The following is a 20,250-nucleotide window of genomic DNA, read 5'->3' on the forward strand; positions in this document are numbered from 1 at the left end:
ATTGTCAGGCAGTTTCAGGAACAAGATTAGCATCTGAGACTATCTAAAAATAGTTTATAATTACTTTTCAAATATTAAATACAGTTCTTGTAAAAATTCTCTGAATGCTTTCAGCATTCCTTCAAAATGACTCCCTCATTTTTTAGAGTTGAGGATTGTATCACGAAAACTTTATTTCCAACAATACATGAGGGCTGTTGTAAAATTAGATGGAACACATCCACAGAATGGTATCACATAACTTTTCTAAACTCTCAAACCTAAGTTTAGCTCTGTAAGTGACAGAACCGTATCTTTTTAAGCTCTCTGAAGCCCACTCTCATAACAAAGGGAAGAGTAGCCACCGCTGCTTTCAGAGAAGTCTGTAGACACAAAGCCAGAGTTCTTCTATAACGCGCATTAAGCAGCCCAGTCACCAATAGCAGCAAAGATGGGGAGCACCAGCACCACAGATGGGCTCTTCTTCTGGCATGGCAATCTGCTTTAACAACATGGCTTCAGCTACAAGGAGAATTTGGTTGGTCTCACCAGCAAATGAAGGGCATGCTTGCTTTGTATTTCTCCATGTGGGTGTCCTAATGCCAAGACCTAACCCAAAACACACTGGTTTGTAACTTACAACAGAAGGCCTCAGAAGCCAGATGCTTATCCCAGTATACTGCAGCTGCATATGTGCATATGTTTTTCTACATTTCCTGTAACATTTCTAGTTTGGGTTTTGATAAAGAGAATATCCAGGAAATTTTCTACATACAGAAAATCTCCATTTCCAGAAGCCTAAAAGGGCCGCTGATAAACAGCATACCTGTAAAGGTTAATTTGAAATAAATTCATGTGTCTATACTAATTAAATCCAAAAGCACAGAACTATTTTAGTTCTTTGCAACAAACTGTAAATTGCATCAGACGTACAACTGATGACAATACTCAAATGCATACAGAAGTGGCAATTCAAGCACTTTTGCCAGAGACATGTAGAGTATCTACATGGTAGTTGTTTTAAACATTTACTACATAAATAACAAACTGTGAAGGAAGTAAGAACCCTGTCATGATATCTGAAAGGAGGTTCTAGTGAAGTGGGAACTGATTTCTTCTGCCGTGCCTGCAGTGAGAGGACCAGAGGAAATGGCCTTAAACTGAGACAGGGGAGATTTAAATTAGATCTTAGTGGGAGGAAAATACATTGTTAGGATGGTCAGGCATTGGAATAGGTTACCCAGGGAGATGGTGAAGTTACCATCCCTGGAGGTGTGCAAGAGACTCCTGGGTGTGCAGCTGGGTGATGTGGTTTAGAGGTTACAGTAGCAGTGCTGGGTGGACAGTGGGACTGGGGGCTAAAGGTCTCTTCCAGCCTTGATGTTTCTATGACCGTAAATAAATTGTATTGCTGACAAAATTCAAAAATCAGTATTAAATACAGCCGTAGTATAATACCTAATCAGTTACGAAGTTAAGTTTATTCTGCAGTGGTAAAACTTTCAGCAAAGGAGGATGCTTGATGAGTGGTTTAAATAACAGAATTCATTTCAAAAACAGATAATGAGAGAGGAACGACTCAAACATCACTAAAACACAACAGGCCCTGGTAAAATGTACAGTGGTGTACAATGACTCAATTGTCTGTAGTGATTTCAGAGAATCACAGAATGTTTGGGTTGGAAGGGACTTCTCAAGATCATCTAGTACAAGCCCCCTGACAAGGCAGGGTCACCTTGAGCAGGTGACACAGGAACGTATCCAGGTGGGTTTTCAATATCTCCAGAGAGTGAGACTCCATAATCTCCCTGCTCAGCACGTTCCACTGTTCTGTTATCGTTAATGTGAATTTGTTTGTCACATTGAGGTGAAACTTTTGGGTTCTAGTTTATGACCACTTCTCCTCATCCTTTTGCTGGGCATCACTGAAGAGTCTGGCACCGCCCTCTTGTAATCCACCTTTGTTATATATTAATGAGATCCCCTCTCAGTCCTCTTTTCTCCAGAATAAAGAGGCCCAGCACCTGCAGTCTCTCCTCATGCAAACAGATGCTCCAGACTCCAAATTATCTTCGTGGCCTCTGATGGACTTCCTCCAGTACATGAACTCAGACTGCAAATGTGTACAGCGATTCCGGGGCAACTCCCAGCACGCATCACTTGTTGCTCCCCGCTCTCCCCGCAGCCAGCACCCACCTCCCCGTGTGGCACACCACGCACGGGGAGTGCACACCGCGCTGCCCCCGCCGAGCAGAGCATCTCAGCACTGGTTTCGCTTTCCCCGTCGCTCGGGCCTTCCCTCCCCGCCCTCGGGCCCCTCACAGCCGCACGGCCGAGCCCGCCAGGCACCCCAGGGCAGTGGTGCCTTGGGATCCCCGCCGGAGCTGCCGGGCAGGCCCGACCCGGCGGGGCCCGGTAACCGAGCCCGAGTCCCGCGATCCCACGGCCCCCATGGCTACCCCAGCCGGGGACTCGCTTTTCCCCGCCCCGCCCGCGCCTTGCGCTGGGCCCGGGCCGAGCCGTAGCCGTGGCCGCGGCCGCTCCGCGCCGCCACTCACCGCCGGCCCTGCGGCTCCGCTCCGCCGCGGCTGCGCCCGTCACAGCGGCGGGAGGGCGGGGAAAAGGGGCCTCGCCGCGGGAGGAGCTGCTCGGTGTCGGCAACATGGCAGCGTCCAGCCGTGTCCAGGTGCTGCGGCTGTACCGCGCCCTGCTGCGCGAGAGCCAGCGCTTCAGCAGCTACAACTACAGGTGCGGGGACGCGCTCCGGGGGCGGCGGGCGCGGGGCTCCCCGCCGAGGCGTGGGGTCCCGGCGGTGCGTGGGGCAGGGGCGCGGGGGAGCTGCGGCCTCGGGAGGAGCCGAGCCGTGCCCTGCAGCGACAGCGGGACCGGCACCGGGCCTGGGCCCGGCTCCGAGCGTTGGGAATGGACAGTGCCCGGACCCTCTGCCGGGCCCCGGACTGCCGCAAAAGCACCAGGGTATGGGCTATTCGGAAGAAGGGACAGGACAGGACGGGCACTGTCCTAACCTTAAGTCACAAGTGCTTGGGCTGGGTCTGGGCACCTCAGTACAAAAAGGACAAGGAGCTGCTGGAGAAGGTCCACTGGAGTGCTACAAAGATGAGGAAGCGTTTGGAGCATCCCTCTTCTGAGGAGAGACTGTGGAAGCTGGGCCTGTTTAGTTTGGAGGAGGGAAGACTGAGAGGGGAGCTCATTAATGCACATAAATATCTTGGGGGTGGGTGTCGTGAGGATGGGGTCCCACTCTTTTCAGTGGTGCCCGGCAACAGGATGAGAAGCAAAGGCCATAAGCTAAAACACAAGAAGTTTCACTTCCACATCATGAAGAACTTCTTTACAATAAGGGTGGCCGAGGTCTGGAACAGGCTGCCCATGGAGGTCATGGAGTCTCCCTCTCTGGAGACACTGAAAACCCACGTGGATGTGTTCCTGTGTCACCTGCTCTAGGTCACCCTTCCTTGGCAGGGAGTTGGATTAGATGATCTCCAGAATCCATTCCAACCCTAATGATTTTGTGATTTTGTAATTTTGTGAACCTGATATAGCTCATGTCTGGTCTGTGTGCTGCCCATTTCCTGGCAGAGGAGAGCTGGGGTCATGCTGCAGCCAAAGCCTGGCACCAAGTCCTATGTCCACGCTCAGGGTGCAGCGAGGGATTGGGGTTTACTCTTCCTGCCGCACCGGATACCAACCTGCCTGCCTGCCTTCTCTGGCTGTCGGTCAAAGGCACACACTGGGTTTTTTTTTTGGCAAAAGATAGGTGTAGGCCTGGTCTCCTTTAGCTATCTGCTGTGTTCACACGGGGTGCTGCTCAGCCACACTGGCAGAATTGCATTGCCCGATGGTAGTTCATTTACTTTACCACTCAGTTTGACCACAGGAAGAGACATGTGAGCTGCCTGTGCTGTGAATCATCTCTCAGGCAAGAACTGGGAACAGAAACCCTTAAACTTACATGACTGTGGTGAACTCTGTGCTGTGCAAGGCGCAGGTATTCCACAAACCTCAGGTGCGAGGGAAGGACAGTGGGGCTGAAAATGAGCTGGTGCTATTAAAGCTTCACTGCTGACTCCACGCAGCAATGTGTGTTTGCATTTGCTACTATCAAGGCTCTCTCCTGCTCTTTGCTGAGTGTCCCTGGCTTGTTAACCTTGCTCTGGCTAACAAAGACGGGATTGTACATAATGGAGATCGCTTGAGATGTGCAGTTGGTGAACAGCTGAATGAAGCTCATGTCTGGGCCACAGCATGTTTTCAGCCATGGGTTTGTACTTTGTGATGAGCAGTGAGGAAGTGAAGTCCACAGCACATTTTAAAGGATATGGTTTGTTTACCATGCTGATCTGATTTTTTTGACAGTGCAAGTTGTGCCTTTCCTTAAAGGAAAGTTCTCTGGTTTTGATGGGCCTGACCTTAGATACTATAAAATCAGAAGCCGTCTAAAACCTTGTGGTGTGTACACATTGTGAGCACGAAAAGCCATAGGAGTTTCCAGCAATAAATGATCAGCAGCTGTTACATTTAGAGGTCTGCTGTGACCACAGCAACAGTCCTGCCTGTGTGTTTACACCACATCCATAGGTAAAAGGGACACCCCATTGGCTTCTTGCCTGCCAAGATAAGCACCCTGCCATGTCCTCAGGGCTGCTGTAATGTGATATGGCAGTACACAGGAGTTAACCCAAGGACTTTGTGTAAGAACCAACTTGCAGCAAAGTAGAAGGTGTTACAGATTAGTGTTATTGATTCATGACTTCAGTTGGACAGTATCAATACTTCATTACTGTAATTTGCGTATTTCTAAGAGTATGTCTGGTGCATGATCAGCTAGTTATTGTTTCTTTATTTGCTTACTGTGCTTTTTCTTCTAATTTGGTTGCTCTGGTGTAACTTAGCAGGCAGCTAGACACCACACAAGTGCTTGCTTGCTCCCCTCTCCCCAATGGGGTGGGGGAGAGAATTGGGGATGAAAAAAAGCAAAATTAGTGGGTTGAGATGAAGACTTTTTAATAGAACAGGAAAGGAATGGATAATAATAATAATGATAATTAGAAAATACAAAACAAGTGATGCACAGTACAGTTGAAGCCAACCAATGCCCAACCAGTTTCTGAGCAGCAGCCCCCATCTGGCTTTCTCCCTGGTGTATACTGAACATGACTCTGCATGGTATGGAATATCCCTTAGGCCAGTTTGGAGCATCCTGGCTGTACTTCCTGTCAGCTTCCTGTACCTCCCAGCCCACTTTCAGGTGAGAAGTTGAAAACTTCCTGACTTACTGTAAACCCTGTTTGCCAAGAGCTAGGAGATCAGCGTGTTGTCAACATCACTGTCATCCTAAATCCAAAACACAGTACTGTACCGACTACTAGGAAGAAAATTAACTGTAATTTGACTTTCTAGACAAAACCACGACATGAGTACATATAGATGTGATGGAAAATTCAACCTTTTTGTTTATGTCTCTCTGAGTAAATATATTCTTTATGTCATCTCATAGCCCCAGATTTTCTTCTGCTCCCCAACAGAACTTGTGTGGTAACTGTGAAGAATATAATTCATGTCTTAAAGTAACTGAAGTCACCTTCAGAATAGCAGAGGAGCATCTCCAGTGTCCTGCCATAAATGTCACAGTGTGTTTGGATGCTCAGAAGTGTACCCCAGGTTTTAACAGCAGGGAGAGGGAATTTAGTAGACTGTAAATAATTTCCTGTCTGCCCTTCTGCCCTGTTACCCAAACAGACAATCTGAGCATGGGAGAGTGATTTGTACTGGAGGAAAATCAATATGCAGAGGCAAGATGTTAGGTTTTGAGTCAAAATGGTGTTTTTTAACAAGTGTACTATTTCCTTCTGCTTGGTTGACAAAAGGTAGAACCACTGATGCTTTATAATACGTTGGATTATAGTCTCAACTAAATGGATTTGAGGGATATTTCCAAATATCATTAATGTTTTAAATAATGGCACGTTGTGAGTGGTTTGGGTACAGAAAACAAAAGAATTTATAAACTTTTGAAAGCCTTTAAAATACATCTGGTTACAAATGAAGATAATCAAATTTTAAAATTTTCTTGTTTGTTTTATGTGTCTGAAGCTTAGTGGGAATCTAGTGGGAGTTCTTTCCAGGACATTGCAGGACTGGAGCAGGTCTTCCCTGAGAGAGTTTGTCATCTCCATCTTTGAATGTTTTCATAATAGGTTTAGCAAAGAGCACCATGGCTGACCTCATCTTGTTGCATGCAGGCCTATTTCAAGTGTGACATTGACCCAGAAAAGCTCCAGAGAGTCTAGCTAACCAACTTACTATGATTTTCAGATCCCTAGCCTTCGTGGCCCTACAAAGATACTAAGTTCAGGGTAACATCATATGGCATGCTTCCAGCTCATCTGCTTTCTGTTTCTGTAATTACTTGTAGTTATGAGCAATGTCAGAGGCTTTGAGCCTCTCTGTTGGAATTTTTCTGCAAATAATTTTTAAGGTCTTTCTTGATTTATTGCAAATTTATGTTCTCTTCTAACTGGTGGAAGTTGTATTTTTATTTATAGATACGTTTCTTTCTTGTCTCTCTAAATTGCATTTTAATGGAATTTTATTTTTCTTTTAGAATGTGAAATATTATTTGACTAATAAAACTACCCAAAATATAGAAGAATCAGGGAAGAAAATTTGTCAAAACAAAATTTGTCAAAACAAATTTGTCAATTTGTTTGCACTGGAAGTAAGTTAATTGAATGCATGCAGTCTCAGCTGAGACATGTCCTTCAAGATGTTAAAATCAGTAAATCTGATTTCTGCAAATGACTGCTAACCTAGGAACAAAACTAAGCAAAATAATTTGCACTGTTTTTTTCAGTGCCAGTTGCTTTTCCTACTTTGACTGACAGTTGTTGATCTGATTTTAGGGAGTCATGGAACATAGAACCATAAAACAGTCTGAAGAATATTTCTGACCGTTTTTCTTGTGGGGACTTCCATTTACCAGATATCTGATGGGAATATAATGCCACAGGGAGGAAGGAGTCTAGGAGGTTCCTGGAGAAGAAATATCTAATGCAGCTGGTGAGGGAACCAAACAGGGAAGGACCTGTTGTTTGCCAAGAGAAAAGGACTGTTGTGTGATGAGAAGATTGGAAGACGCCTTGGGCACAGGAATCCTGAAATGATAGAGTTAGCAATTCTCACAGAAATAAGAAGGGGGATCAGCAGAACTACCACTTTGGACTTTCAGAGGGCAGATTTGGGCCTATTTAGGAGACCTGTTCAGAGAGTCACTTGGCACATAGTCCTGGAGAACAGCAGTGTCCAGGAAGGCTGGACATTCTTCAGGACAGAAGTCTTCAAGGCACAGGAGCAGGCTGTCCCCATGTGCTGGAAGATGAGCCAGCAGGGAAGAAAAGCAGCCTGACTGAACAGAGAGCTTTGGAGGGAACTCAGGAGAAAAAAATTGTGGAATTTACAGAGTTTTTGACCTGCAGAGGTAAGGGCAGACTATGCCAGAGAACTCCATGGATGTCATGAGGTTATGCAGAAAGAAAATTAGAAGAACCAGCTGGAACTTTATCTGGCTACTACCATAAAAGAAAATTAAAAATGTTTCTATAGATACATCAGCAACAAAAGAAAGATTAAGGAGAATTTCCATCCTTTGTTAGTTGCAGAAGTAAACATAGTGACAAAGGATGAGGGAAAGGCCAAGGTGCCCCCCTTTGCCTTGGTCTTAATAGTGAGACTTCTCTGGATACCCAGTTCTAGAATAGAAGGTTTCTAGAATATAATTTTTTTTAAACCACTCTTTTGTAGAAATTAGTTTCTTTCTCTTACTCTCGGCATACCTTGTTTGGTCACTTTAACGGAAAAATCTTTCTTTGCTTTTAGTCCCTGCTCTGTAGAATCCTGTCAGTGTTATTTTTTGCACTTTCATGTCTTAGATATTTTAACAGCAGTGTTAAAATTTTACATGTGACAGTTATCCAAGCTGAATAAGCCTTTTGCTCACTGGATATCCTAATGAAGTTTGTGATTGACAAGGTCTCCCAGCAGACTGCTTATGTTTCTGTGTGTTAGGCAGGAAAAAAGTCTAAAGGGTGATTAAACAAATTTCAGGATCATTAGCCCTTGTTCTTGTAGGCGACTTCAACTTGCCAGACATCTGCTGGGAACTTAATACAGCCAAGAAAAGACAGTCCAGGAAATTTTTAGAGTGTAAGGATGACAACTTTTTGACGCAGCTAGTGGGTAAGTGCACCAGGGAAAGGACTATGTTAGATCTGTTGTTTGCAAATAGAGATGGGCTGGTGGAAGATGTGGTGGTTGGAGGTCACTTGGGGCATAGTGATCATGAAATCAGTGAGTTCTCAATATTTGGTGAAATCAGGAGGAATATCAACAAGACTTTTACATTGGACTTCCAGAGGGCAGACTTTGACCTGTTTAGGAGACTTATTCAGAGAGTTTCTTGGGAAGCAGCCCTTAAAAACAAAGGAGTTCAGGAAAGGTGGGTGAGCTTCAAGACAGAGATCTTGAGGACAAAGGAACAGATGAGTCGACGAGGCAGACATCCAGCCTGGATGGGCAAGGAGGTTTTGGAGGAACTTAGGAATAAAAAGAGGATGTATCATCTTTGGAAGGAGGGTCAGGTCTCTCAAAAATTATTTAAGGAGCTGCTAGAGCATGTGGGAAAAAAATCAGGGAGGCCAAAGCTTTCTTTGAACTAAAAATGATGACTTCAGTAAAAGATAATAAGAAATGTTTTTATAAAGTATATTAATGGTAAAAGGAAGGGTAAGTCCAGCCGTTGTTCTTTATTGGATGAGGGAGGGAAATTAGTAACTGCAGATGAGGAGAAGGAGGAAGTGCTTAATGCCTTCTTTGCCTCAGTCTTTAGTGGGAAGACAACTTGTCCTCAGGACAACTGTCCTCCTGTGTTGGTAGATGGTGTCAGGGAGCAGAATGGTCCCCCTGTTATCCAGACAGTCAGAGAACTACTGAGCAGCTTAGATGTTCATAAATCTATGAGACCAGATGGGATCCACCCCTGGGTGAGGAGGCAGCTGGCAGATGAGCTTGCAAAGCCTCTCTCCATCATTTAACAGCAGTCCTGGGACACTGGCAAGGTTCCAGAAGACTGGAAGCTGGCCAATGTGACACCCATTCACAAAAAGGGTGGGAAGGAGGATCCTGGTAATTGTAAGCCAGTTAGCCTGACCTCAGTACCAGGTAAGGCTAAGGAGCAGTTTATAGTGAGTGCCATCACACAGCACTTATAGGATGGCCAGGGTGTCAGACCCAACCAGCATGGATTTAGGAGGGGTAGGTCTTTTTTGACCAACCTGATCTCCTATTATGACCAAGTGACCCACCTGGTGGATGCAGGAAAAGGCTGTGGATGTTGTGTACCTGGACTTCAGCAAGGCCTTTGACACTGTCTCCCACAGCATACTCCTGGAAAAGCTGGCAGTCTGTGGCTTGGACAGGAGCACTCTTTGCTGGGTTAAGAATTGACTAGATGGCCAGGCCCAGAGAGTGGTGGTGAATGGTGCTGCATCCAACTGGGGATCAGTCACCAGTGGTGTCCCCCAGGGGTCTGTGCTGAGGCCTGTTCTGTTCAATATTTTCATTGATGACATGGATGAGGTTATTGAGTCTTTCAGTAAATTTGCAGATGACGCTAAGCTGAGAGCATATGTTGATCTATTGGAAGGTAGGAAGGCTCTGCAGAGAGACCTGGACCAGTTGGATGGATGGGCAGAGTCCAGTAAGATGAAGTTTAACAAGTTCAAATGTCTAGTCCTGCATTTTGGCCACAATAACCCCCTGCGATGTTTCAGGCTGGGGACGGTGAGACTGGACGGTGCCCAGGCAGAAAGAGACCTGGGGGGTACTGGTTGACAGCAGGTTGGACATGAGCCAGCCGTGTGCCCTGGTGGCCAAGAAGGCCAATGGCATCCTGGCCTCTATCAGGAATGGTGTGGCCAGCAGGAGCAAGGAGGTCATTCTGCCCCTGTACTCAGCACTGATGAGGCCTCTCCTTGAGTGCTGTGTCCAGTTCTGTCCCCTCAGTTCAGGAAGCAAATTGAGATGCTGGAGCACATCCAGAGGAAACAACAAGGCTGGTGAGGGGCTTGGAACACAAACCCTGTGAAGAATGGCTGAGGGCGCTGGGGGTTGTTCAACCTGGAGAAAAGGAGACTCGGGTGAGCTTATCACTCCCTACAACTCCCTGAAAGGAGGCTGTGGTCAGGTGGGGGTCGGTCTCTTTCACCAGGCCACAACTGGCAGAACAAGAGGACACAGTCTCAAGCTGCACCAGGGGAAAAAGTTTTTCACCGAAAGATTGATAAAGTACTGGAATGGTCTGCCCAGGGAGGTGGTGGAGTCACCATCCCTGGATGTGTTTAAAAAAAGACTGGATGTGGCACTTGGTACCGTGGTCTAGTTGAGGTGTTAGGGCATGGGTTGGGCTTGATGATCTTGAAGGTCTCTTCCAACCTAGTCATTCTGTGATTCTGTGAAAAAAAATTTCAAGACCATGATGAGAAAAGAGAGGCATGGTTTTCTGACCAAAATGGTAGTTTGTAGCTAAGAGATACAGGGAAAAAACGAAATCGTCAGCTATGTCCAGCAGAGATGTCTCACTTCTTTGTAAGTATACAGTGACAGAATTGCAGTTTACAGTATCTCTTTATCCTCAGCTGTGCAAAGAAGGCAGATAACTTATTTTTTCTTCTCTGTATGTAATTGCTGACTGTATTCTGAGTGGTAATAAACCTCAGGATTTTTTGAGTTAATTTTCCATTTACTGAATATATGGTGTTCTCTGTCATCTACTTGAAAAGTGTAAAAAAGTCAGGGCTGCATGCAGCTGTGATATTCCAGAATCCAGGGTGGTTTCCATTGTACACTGGTGCAGACACTTGTTTTGACCTGGAGCTGCATGACCCAGACTCACAGGCAAACAGGCACTGCATGTTTTCACATCATTTTGTGGAGCAGTCACACAGATTTGTGGTTGGCCTTACTAGTACCTCTTTTTGGGGGGAGTTAAATTTTGGCTATTATTTCCGTGGCCACATATGATTTTGCCATTTTATTATTTTAAGTTCTTTTTTATATATTGCCTTATCCTGTCAGAGTCATGTATGCTTGAGTAGAAATGTCAGTATTTTAAGAGAATAGGAGTATTTTAATGGAAATACATGCAGTTTCTGGGAAAATCTAGAGGTATAAGAACATGGTTTTGGACTGGGGTCTGATGGTGTTGAAGTATTTCCATTTGATATTAGTATTGTATATGTATAAAATATTTTGGAAAGGCAACCAAAGCACTCTATTTCAAAAATGACAAAACATAGCCATTAGTTACCCTCAGAACATATTTCTCTGAAATTTTAAAATGAATGAAAATAGTTTTATCAAATACTTTGATTTCTTAATAATAACATTACCCAACGGAAAATCATTGCATCAAAATTCTGTTCATCTTGTTTATTAGGAGTTCTTATCTTTTGTTTAAATGTTCCATTTGTCATTTTCCAAATACATTCACTTTACCCTTGTAAAGTTACACTCTTCCTAAGCAATTAATGATATCTGTGCATTGGGGTTATTTTTTGTTTGTTTTTTTGGGATTTTTTTGTTGTTGGGGAGATTTTTTTGCGTGGCTTTTTTTGTGGGGGTTTTTTGTTTTGGTTTGGTTGGGGTTTTTTTGTTTGTTTTTTGGGGTTTTTTTGGTTGGTTGGTTGGTTGGTTGTTTTTTTGTGTGGGGGAGAATTTTGAACAGTAGTAACTTGGAGGGAGAGATTGGAGCCCATACAGAGCATACGGAGTTCTGGAAAATTGAAATTTAATATTTGGAAGACAAAGCTTCCTCAAAAGACTGATCTACTGTTTTAGATATTTTATTTTAGTAAAGGCACCCAAAATTAGTAAAACTGCTGTGGCTGTTATTCTTTGTATAGCACAGAAGAGCAGGGACGTATTTCTTTTTATGTAAGATTTAATTACCGGTAGTGTTTGCTTGAGAACTAATGAGAGTAGAAAAAATACTGCCTCTGGCAGTGGCTCATACCATACACATATGCTTATGATTTCTGGTAAATGAAAAGAACTTCGTAATGTAACTGTAGTATTAAAATGGATTAAAATGCTGTCCCAGCTAACCTCCTCCTTTCCTTACTCTTGGATGTGGTTTTAACACTTAGTTCCTCTGTTTTCATCTCCTTGATGCCCGTAATGAAAAGGTTCTGACCTCCTAACATCCAGATAATTCAAGATACAGTAGACGCAGGCTATTATAATTTCAAATGTACTTTCGAAGATTTGCATTCTGGATTTTAAAAAATATCAAAGCATTTTAATAAAGAAAAAAGGAAACTGTCATTGATGAGGCAATGCTTAGAACCACTTGCTGCAGTAATGGATGGCAAGGATGCTCTCTGAGCTACCTCTTCAGTAAAGCTCTTCCCATCAATTTCTGCGTTCGCTGACCAACAAAGTACAGTCCTAAATTATACATAGTTGTCTACTTTTCAAAAAGAAAGTGGGAATCAAAGGGGACTTTCTTGGTTGTTTTCCTGTAGCCAACTATTCCAAGACTGTCATGCACAGAACTCAGTACAAAAATGTACTTAGTGAGAAGTATTCTTGGGGATTCTTCTTTATACAGTTTTTTCTCAAGAATAAAGATACCACAAATCATCCAGACAGTATTCTGGCTAGGCTGGCATTATGGCCTTTTTTCCTTACATTTTTTTCTACATTCTATTCTATTCTATTCTATTCTATTCTATTCTATTCTATTCTATTCTATTCTATTCTATTCTATTCTAGTTTAGTCTAGTCTAGTCCAGTCTAGTCTAATCTGTTCCTTTTTAACTACTTTACATATAAAATTCTAATATTCATCTCAGGATACAATGCAACTGAATATTTAATATGGTAAAATAATTCAGTTGAGTTCATATGCTTTCTTCTTGAACAGAATGTGTCTGAAATAAAATCTTTAAAATATTGAAGATCCTGTGCTGGGAATAGTATTCAGAGACTCAGGACTCAGTCCAGTACTTAGGAGTATACTTTTTTCAGCATCATGTTTGTTACAAAGTCCTGGGAACTTGAATTTTTTTCAGACTTTTTAAATAAACAGCAATTGGTTAAATCTCCTTATAGTTTCTAAAGAAGCCTACACACAGAGTAAATATTATGTGTGTGTATGCATATATGAATGTATTGGTATCAAGAAGTTTAGAATTCACTTCTGCCCAAACCCTTTTGCAAAATCTGTTTGAAGCAAGCTGTGAATCCACTGTGGAGACTAGACAGTGTATGATAGGTGTGTTAATCTTATTAGAAAATAATGTTTATCAACAGGTCTTGACAATCCTTCTGAGTGTGCTTGTCTGGCATGTCCTAGTGTGGAACCATTAAATCATTAGTTTGTTTAAAAGTAACGCTGTCTTATTTTTACTCCCAAAGAAAGTGTGTGTCTGAAAAATAAAGTTAAAATATTTCCCTGAGACTATAATTCGTTCTAGTGTATTGTTAGTAATCACTAATCCTTTATGGCATTGAATCCTTTATGGTATTATAATTACAGTAATTTCACTATTATAAGCCGCACCATTTTGACTAAAGTTTTGGTCCGTACCCGGAAGTGCGGCTTGAATTGCAGAGCGGCTTATGTATGAACGATTTTCAGAAATTTTCAAACCCAGAAGTGAGAGCCTGCAGCAGCAACGAGCTGAGCCACAGCCCACACGGCCCCGGCGACAGGGCGGCGCTGCCAGTCTGAGCCCGTGATATTTCTCTGTATTTTTTTCGATGTTTTCAGTCTTGTGCGGCTGAGTTACTGCCTTGCTCTCTGCCCACCAAAGCGGCTGAGCGGCTGCCCTGCTCTCTGCCCGCACAAGCGACTGAGCGGCTGCAGGGCTGAGTGGCTGTTTAAAGGCAACGTGGATCTGTTGGAAATGCTTGTAAAACAACCATACTATTGTTCGAATCTTTTTCCTCTCGTAAATAAAACTTGCAGGGTACGCTGCCGCAGCTATTGTCTGTACCTTTTTTCACTTGGAAATAATGTTTCCAAGGTCGGCACCTGCCAGTAAACCCGCAATCCTGCGATTCTGTAATTGGCCACTTTGTGAAAGTTGCACGGGGATCCTCGCTGCGAACGAAAGTGCGGCTTACAATCCAGTGCGGCTTATTTATGGAGGAAAAATGAAATGTTACCGACACCCCAGAAGTGCGGTTTATAATCGGTGTGGCTTGTGATCGTGAAATTACTGTAAATTTCTGTGACTTTAGATGCTTTTGAAAATAATTCATTGTATCCCAAGAGTTCAGTCTTTACAGAATTGTCTTCATCTCTGTCTTGCACAGAGTGTGATTTCTGCTAGCTAGGAATTGCTTGCAGGATACACATGGTATTGTTGCTTGGTAATGTTTGTTTACAGGCATTATATGTTTCCCCAACAAACATACAGACTATCACAATACTCAGCTGTGGTCACACACAGATGCAAACATCCATTTATTGTTTGCCTAAGCAGGAGGGAGAAATGTATATGCAGATTTCCACAGAGCCTTGGTGTTGGAGAAACTGGTTTATTTTGTGAGGGTTGCACATTGTGTGAATGTTAAATTTCTACAGGCTATGTTAGAATAGCAATGAAAGAGCCAAGTATAGCTGGGGTGGGTGGTTGGGGGTATGTTTCAGACCCATCATTTATTTGCATTGTTAGTCACAGTTAAAAAGAGAGGAACTAAAAGTTGAAGGGGCCAGGTACAAACTATCACATTTCATAAAGTTTCAGGTTGAATCACTAATAGAATTCTTGGTGAAATGATTCATTCATCCATCCATAAAATATATTCAGTGTTTTTATTCATTTAAATAACATTAGGTGCCTCTGTCTCAGGAAAATGTTTTAAAGTCAATACAGCTCAAATGAAATGCATAAGACAGTCCTTGAAGCTTATAGCTTAAATTATACTGACAATGTCAAATTGAACTGCATTGTGTTGCCATGAAACTAACCTGCTCCTAAGTTTCAGAAAACATCTTTGACTCATCTAAAATATCACAGCATTTTTCTAGTACAATAAGTTAGCAAATAGGTTTTCAAATTAATGGTCTCCTTATGTAAACTAGTTTTGAAGGGAGGAACATTGATTGATTGATCTAAGTAGTTTTATCACTGGCCAAAATAAATTAGATGTCTCACTCACAATGTTTTTTCCCTGATCTGACTAATTTAGAGTATGAAAATAAATGTTCAAGTGTTTTGTTTACGCAACAGTAATAAGCAATGCATTTCGTGTAAAACGCTAAATAGGTTTCTTGATTTCCAGAGCTATTGAGCACATTTTTTACTAAATTTAATTTATTATTTTCAGTTCATAATTTATCCCCAGAATTGCTACCCATTATTTGCAGATTTTGCATGGAAATATGAATACTTATCAAACTGCTACTGGCACTCTCACAATCACTTCCAAAAGCAAATTCAACATTGGATGAATATAGTCCTATAAGCTACAGCAATACAGAGTTGGACAAAAAAGTCTACTGTACATGTATCTGTATAAAACTCCTTGTTCTGTGAACTAGTGGCAGTGCTCACTAACCTGCGTGAACTTTGAGGCTTGGTTCTGGGCTTTTATTTCACAACAATTTGTTGAAACCCTTGAAGGAGAAGTTCTCTATCAGTGCAAGTTATTGCTGCCATTAGCTGGGGCTTCTGCAATTTGTGTTGGTAATTTGTTCATAGATTGGAAACTTTTTCTGCTACTCCAGGGAGTGGAAGGTCGTGTCTCATGAGAAAGGGAAGATAATCTGCCCTGGTCATAAAATGTTATGCTGTAAACCTTATGATAAGTAGATCACTCCTAATACCTCTTTTCCTTTCCTAATATCTCCTGCAGTAACCTTAGCCAGCACTTGTCTGAGTTATTGAGTTTTGAGCCAGATGTTAATTCCACGTTTAGAGTAAATGTTATCTGAGAAGAATTTCTTGCAGCCAGCAGCCATGTGCTTATGGGAGGAAAAGGAGCTGGTGTTTACTGTATGTTTTCTTTTTCCTTGCTTGCAGACAGAGGACAGAAAGTGCTGCCATCACTCATGTGGGTGACTACTTTTCTGTAACTTTTAATTAGCTATTAGGTATTATCTGGGGGGTTTTGTAGCCCATTTTTGGCTTGAAATGCAGAATCTTTTTTGACATATAAATGCACCAATCTGATCCTAGCCTTATTAAATAGAATGTATAGAGGTATAGAAATGCAATATGGCATTTTTTTATATTCATAATATAAGATTCTTAGAGAGAGTGTTAAGAGGTTGACTCTAAGACTTACTGACCTTAGCATAGCTTCACCTCTGAATTTTAATGTCTATATTTAATATACTTGGGCTTGCCTAGATTAAAAGGTGTTTGTCAATGCTTCTCTTCTTTAAAATGAAAATTGACTGCTTTCTTTGTCTTCCTGAATACTTCTGATCTTATTTTCTGTTACAGTAGTTACCGTTTAAGTGCACAGAAGATCTGTCAGCAGGTTTATTGAGTGACTTCTGCCCATTGGACTAGAATACCTTGAATTTTAAATTTAATCTCATTTTTCTGTCTGACATTAAAGTATATCTTGTCAGATCAAAGTATTGCATTGTGTGCTGGGATCTACAGTTAGGGGAGTAGGAGTGTATGCACCACAGTTTTAGAGGTAGAGCTCATACAAAGCCCAAAAGAAACATTTTGGCTAGTAGCTGCACTTTGCTTCAAGTTTGGCAGATAGATAATCTGTAGGAAAAATAGTAGGGGAAAGCATATAACCCTTTTATTCCCCTCTTTCTTTAATGTGAAGTAGCTTTGAAGAATGTTGTGTTCCTTCAGTTAAATTTTAGTATTGCTTTGATTCCTGTTTTATTTCTGGACTTCAGAGAAATGCATAGGATCTATAGGTCCTGAGAAGCTGAATTTACTTTACTGGAGGTAGCAGAGGTCTCCGGTATGTCTTAACTGATCACCATCTGCCCCAAAGATAAAGAGCTGTGGACATATTGTTCCATAACTTGCCTGCAAAGGATCTGGCTTTTTTAAGTGCTCACTTGTCCTGGTAGCACCTGGGAGGTGAGAACTGTGGAGAGCACAAAGTCGGGGTGGGCAGTTCTGGCACGTTATGCCTGGTGCAGAGGAGTGCTGTGTTATTTATGAGGTTGAAGATCAGCTGTGCCTACCTGAAAGCCTCAAACCTGCCTCACTTCATGGTGCATCAGTCATTCAGCTTTACTGAGCAGAATATTTTTTTTCCTTCAATCCTTGTCTCTCTTCACCATGGGTCCTCCTGGTCTTTCTTCATGTAAGAAACCGCATCTGATTTCCTGTGGGGGATGAAGTGATACCCAGAGTTTGTATTCTTTGCATTTCTGGGTTACTGTTCAACTCAGGATGGGGATTTTAGCCTCTCTTTCTTTAGTCTTGATGTAATCATCTCTAAGGTCTGTGAACTTCCATATCCTGTAACTAATTAAATAGAAAGAATACAGAAGAAAATACCTAGTTCACTTGACTTTCTCTGCTTTAGGTAATGTTCATAGTGTACAAAATAACCCACATTACTTTTTTTCTCAGCCTTTGGTAATAATTAGAGTCATCTGGATCTGAGCTTCCTGAAACGTTGTCCAAAAGCATAAATTATGCATTGTCCAAAGGCATAAATTTGCAATCCCAAATGTCTGAAAATAATATTCAGCACTATGTTGTATGCACAAAATGCTGATTTTATTACAAATTCCAAACTGATTTTTTTAGGCTCTAGATTTGAATAATAGGCTTTGCATATATTAGAATTTTATGTGCTGCTAAGTAATTTCAAATATCCATCATTGTTGTCAAAACTGATGTTGTAAATTTGCTAAACTAAACATGCTTTGCTGTAAATGAGGGAAGGTCATTGAGCCAAATAGTGGTAGGAAGTGCAGTGGGGGATGTTTGTCATTACTGACTGAGTTATAAGGAACAAAGATTTTTGGATAAGCTATAAAGCTGGTAGAAATGGATGAGAAAATAACTTTTGAATAGTAACTTCAGTATTCTAAATCCTGTAACTTCCAGTATGTTGTTTATAAACAAAGCAGGGGGTATGTTACTTCATGTGGGTTGCTTAATAAATTGTGTGATTTATTGTTGCTTTTGTTGTGAGATTACTGGACCCTATCTAATTTCAATGCAATTTCTTCCATTTGGACCTATGATGTTTATATCCTTCTGTCTCAGAAAACTCAGGTTTACTTGAGCAAAAATCAATGGGTAAAATTAACTGTCTTTATAGCTAGAATCCAGGAATCACTTTTGTAAAGTAAAACTTTGTTCAGAGTCTGTTCAGTATACTGAAAATTACTAGTCTGTCAAAATGGCCAACAAAGCTTCACCTCAAATAACCTTCAAAGAACTGTTTCTCTAAGTCTTTTTTAAGTCAAAATGTCTCTTTTATTTTAAAACTATATACTATTAACATATTTCTGATCCTTGACTCCTTTTATCTTCTAAGGAACTAGCATAATTTCCATATTAAAATAATAATATGTGTCCAGTAACTAGATATTTACTATGTCTTTACTTTCAGAAATAATGCTGTGCTTCAGAAATGTCCTATCAAAATCTTATCATCATCCATACCAACTGTACTACCGTCCAAGAAGTTAGAATATCCCAAGACTTTATGTCCTGCTGCTTAATTTAAATAACCTGAGCTACTGTTGCTTCATCAAAGGCAAATCATTTTCCACTCAAGTGTAAAATACTTGTATCCAGAAAGGCTGATTAGCACCAGTGCTTCCCTAAATGAAATCACCAAGAGGTGCCATATGTTTAGCCCTTTTCCACGCATCCAAGTTCCAGAATCACAGAACCTGGAGAGTTGGCCTGGATCCACAAGGATCATTGAGTCCATCTCCTGACCCTGCACAGGACCATCCCCAGAGTCACACCATGTGACTGAGGGCATTGTCCAAGTACTTCTTGAGCTCTGTCTGGCTCGGTATTGTGACCACTGCCCTGGGGAACTATTCCAGCGCTCAGCCACCCTCTAGGGGAAAAATGTTTTTCTGATATCCAACCAAATCTCTCCTAAATCTTCCCTGACAACTCCAGGCCATTCCCTCGAGTCCTGTCACAGGCAAGAGATCAGTTTATGCGCCTCCTCTTCCCCTCACAAGGAAGTTGTAACTGCAATGAGGTCTCCCCTAAGTTCAGCCTTTTCCAGGCTGAACAGACCAAGTGCCCTCAGTCACTCCTCATGTGGCTTCCCCTCAAGGCTCTTCATTATATTTGCTGGCCTCCTTTGGATGCTCTCTAACAGCCTAATATCTTTCTTATCTTGTGGTGACTAAAACTGCGCACAATATTCAAGGTCAGGCCATACCAGTGCAGGGAGAACCTCTAGCCATGTTGAAAAGAGCCACAGGATTGGACTAAAACTAATCTTTCCAGAAAAATATTGTAGTGGCTGTACACAGCAGGCCAGTCCTTTTTTATGAACTGTTCAGAAACAGCGGCACAGCAAATAGAGGGGTATATATCTATCTCAAAAGGAAGAAGAGAGAAATCAGCCTTGTCAGGTTTTGAACTTGTCATTTCAAGGCATTCCCTGCCTGGTAATTGGACTGCTGAGCTACCCCGGTGTCCTGGTTGTAGAGCAGTTGGCAGGGGCTTGGCAGTGAAAGCTCAGCAGAGAGCTATTACTCATTTCAGGCCATCAGGACACTTTTCATCTGTAGCAAATGCAGGTTATAGTTCCTGCAGCACATCCTTGCCTGGTGCCTCGTTAACTCAACAACTTTGCAGTTGGGTCCTTCACTGATAACCCTCTTTTTTAGCCTCTTCTGCGATATAACATTGAAATTGCAACTCCAATTAAGATTAAAAGAATGCTTTCATTTGTACATCTTTACTTTTTTCTTTTAACCCTGACCTCCTGAAAAGCACTCCCTTCTGCAGAGATTCCTTATGCTTAGAATTAGACCAGTAACTAGTTTTATTTTAGAAATACAGCAACAAAAGTGTATGTTTCAATGAATTGCAAAAATAATCATAGTTAGCTATGAATAACAGTGATAGTATTCTGGGAATAAGAAAGTCTTTGGGAACAGTGCTATGTGCCCTGGCACCAAGAACATCCTGAGATGTATCAAGAGTTGCTCAGCAAGCTGTTTGATGGGAAGGAGATCACATCTGAAGTTCTGCATCCAGTCTTGCC

The 20,250-nt window shown here is 42.1% G+C and overlaps 2 protein-coding genes across 3 annotated transcripts in view; one reads left to right on the forward strand and one right to left on the reverse strand.

The window, feature by feature from the left end:
* Window positions 1-2,612, reverse strand: part of FARS2 (phenylalanyl-tRNA synthetase 2, mitochondrial) — a 238,587-nt gene extending 235,975 nt beyond the window's left edge. The window contains exon 1 of one of the 2 annotated variants that reach the window (XM_033055717.1): window positions 2,538-2,612. The gene's annotated coding sequence lies outside the window, so the exon portion shown is untranslated. The remainder of the gene's footprint in view (window positions 1-2,537) is intronic. The other variant, XM_033055713.1, reaches the window with a different exon arrangement.
* LYRM4 (LYR motif containing 4) overlaps window positions 2,573-20,250 on the forward strand; it is an 87,596-nt gene continuing 69,918 nt past the window's right edge. The window contains exon 1 of the mRNA XM_033055729.2: window positions 2,573-2,727. Within this exon, the coding sequence (XP_032911620.1) occupies window positions 2,642-2,727 (86 nt within the window). The 5' untranslated portion in view covers window positions 2,573-2,641. The remainder of the gene's footprint in view (window positions 2,728-20,250) is intronic.

The sequence above is a fragment of the Catharus ustulatus genome, chromosome 1 (assembly GCF_009819885.2).
Source record: "Catharus ustulatus isolate bCatUst1 chromosome 1, bCatUst1.pri.v2, whole genome shotgun sequence".
Classification (NCBI taxonomy): Eukaryota; Metazoa; Chordata; class Aves; order Passeriformes; family Turdidae; genus Catharus; species Catharus ustulatus.